Here is a 2,355-nt window from a genome sequence, read left to right on the forward strand (position 1 = left end):
CTGGACAGCCATATACAAACCGGGAAAGACTTGATGGTCCACACAATACAGTTCTTCTCTGGGGTGTACTTTACTGATCCTACTGAAGTCTTGAATTTTGGGGAATCTGCATCATTGGGGACTGGAATTATGATCTCCACATTGTTGGCTGTTGACCTCCTCTTAAACTGGGATTTGGCTTTGACCATGTACTCCACTCGGCTGTGTGCATGCCTTTCAATCACCGATTCTATCCAGATCAAGGGCTTCACCTGAAGATCAAAATATTTAAGGTCAATTTTTTATTATAGTTGTTTTGCTCCTGTCCATGGCAATAAGTCCCATAACAATAAGACAAAGACATCTACAAGTAAACAATATAAAGCAGTATGAAGGGGAAATTTTGATTACCCAGTTATGTCTTGTAACAGAATAAAACATTTGACAATGGAAAAAACTTACGTGTGTGTTCAGCCGATATGACATGAGTTCAAACTCCCCATCAGGGGGAATAAATGAAATAGTGCGGTCGTTCTCAAACCTGACAAGGAGAAAAAAACATCATAACTAATATATTAAAACTTAAAAGCTGAGAACATCACTTTCCAATCATATTTTTGGTTCTTATTTCTAAGATACTGAAATATGATGAAAGATAATGAAGTAAAGATAATCAAATAAATCAGCTAACCTAGACAGCCTGACACACTGGTGAAATTTGACATCTTCTAGCTCCACACTCTTGCTCTTGCCCCTGCCAGTAGACTCAAACAGAACCTTGTCATTAAGCCCGAGACGTAGTTCAGGCATTCCAGATAGATATACTCGCATCTTGATACTGCCTACAATCTCACTACGTAGCACATTGCCATTAGAATTCGCCTGGGAACAGAAAATGAATAGAGTAACAACCGTCAGAGACTGATGAACATACAACTACATGTGACTTATATATGGGAAAAATAATATAACTGAATGAGCTCATATTACATAAATAAGGTCAGTATTGGAATAATTTCAAATACATCTAAATATATGTGTAGACAGATAAAAAAAACAACAACTGACTTACCAAGAGATTGACACCTTCAATAACATCCAGAAATACCTCGTTTTTGCGATACTTAATTCCTTCTGACCGCCACGAGACAGCATTGGTTACGGCAATTGGTGGTCGAGGAGCAATCTCTAACTTGTGACCCTCTTGAGTGATGTACCTGTTAGAAAAAAACATTATCAATAAACAAATAACTTTTTAAAAATCTATTTTACATAAACACCTATCCCTACTGAACTTTTTTTTTTTTTTAATTATTATAAGTATAAAGTAATATGTAATATGTATCCTGAATCACAAGGTATACAAATGAAAATGAGGTAATTGGAACAAATGATAACTGAAGAATTTATTGCCCCTTAATTGTTCTGCAACTTGAGTACAATACAGTAATTACAGAAAAGTTAAGACTATCCAGAAGTTAAAACTTTTATTTATTTTTTTCCATCTGAAGAATATGTTCCCAAATGCCATGGTTTAGTATCTCCCCTCTCCATCATCTTTATACATACATTAAAATATTTGTTTGTGATCTATGTCTGAAAAAAATATCTTCTTGAACAGAGAAAGACAATGATAGAGAAAAAAATTATGATACTTTCTGATCTTAAGCAAGCCCACACATAAAACTCATTTTTCAGTGGTTACCCTACCCAACCCTCACAGTAACAAGCACACACAAACTCACTCTTGCAGAATCTTGACATCAGTGGTCTGAGGGTAGCCAAAGTCAAGCAATTCGTCCAGCAACTCGTATATAATAACAAAATTGTCCCGGATACTTTCTTCTTCCAGCTCCTGCCAGGGTTAAGAGAGGAGGATGTTTTATCTACACATTAGTAATTGTGATTATAATAAAAGATGACAGAATATGAAAGTAGAATAAAGAAAATTCGAGAACACAGATTATACAAAGAGAGATAGGAAAATACATAAAGATTATTTTCAATAACAACAGAAGTTTCATACCTTAGTACTCTTAATAAATTAGGCAAAACTAATTATCTTATACATCTGATTTTCTACTAAATTCAACCCAATATATGCCTAATGGCCTCTATATTAAGCTTGGTGAATGAACTAAGATATCTGACCAACTTCTGACGATTTCTCTAACATCATGCGAGGTTTTTCAAGTCCTTACCAGTATTGTGGATCATATCTGCAACAACTTTAAATCACTGATGCCAAGACAGCAAAAATGCATGCCGTGTCTACATTTTCTTTTGTTTATTAACCGTCTTTACACATAGATCAATAACTAGTTCTTTATCTTTTATGGCCATTAGTAATCTTAATACTATTATGATATCATAGTC

The 2,355-nt window shown here is 34.6% G+C and overlaps 1 protein-coding gene across 1 annotated transcript in view; it reads right to left on the reverse strand.

Moving 5' to 3' along the window:
• LOC119593971 (AP-1 complex subunit mu-1-like) overlaps positions 1-2,355 on the reverse strand; it is a gene marked incomplete in the record, with an annotated part of 8,551 nt that overhangs the window by 1,548 nt on the left and 4,648 nt on the right. The window contains 5 exon segments of the mRNA XM_037942992.1: positions 21-251; positions 442-520; positions 671-861; positions 1,052-1,196; positions 1,725-1,834. Coding sequence (XP_037798920.1) covers positions 21-251; positions 442-520; positions 671-861; positions 1,052-1,196; positions 1,725-1,834 — 756 coding nt within the window.

This window comes from Penaeus monodon, chromosome 33 (genome assembly GCF_015228065.2).
Source record: "Penaeus monodon isolate SGIC_2016 chromosome 33, NSTDA_Pmon_1, whole genome shotgun sequence".
In the NCBI taxonomy this organism is placed as follows: domain Eukaryota; kingdom Metazoa; phylum Arthropoda; class Malacostraca; order Decapoda; family Penaeidae; genus Penaeus; species Penaeus monodon.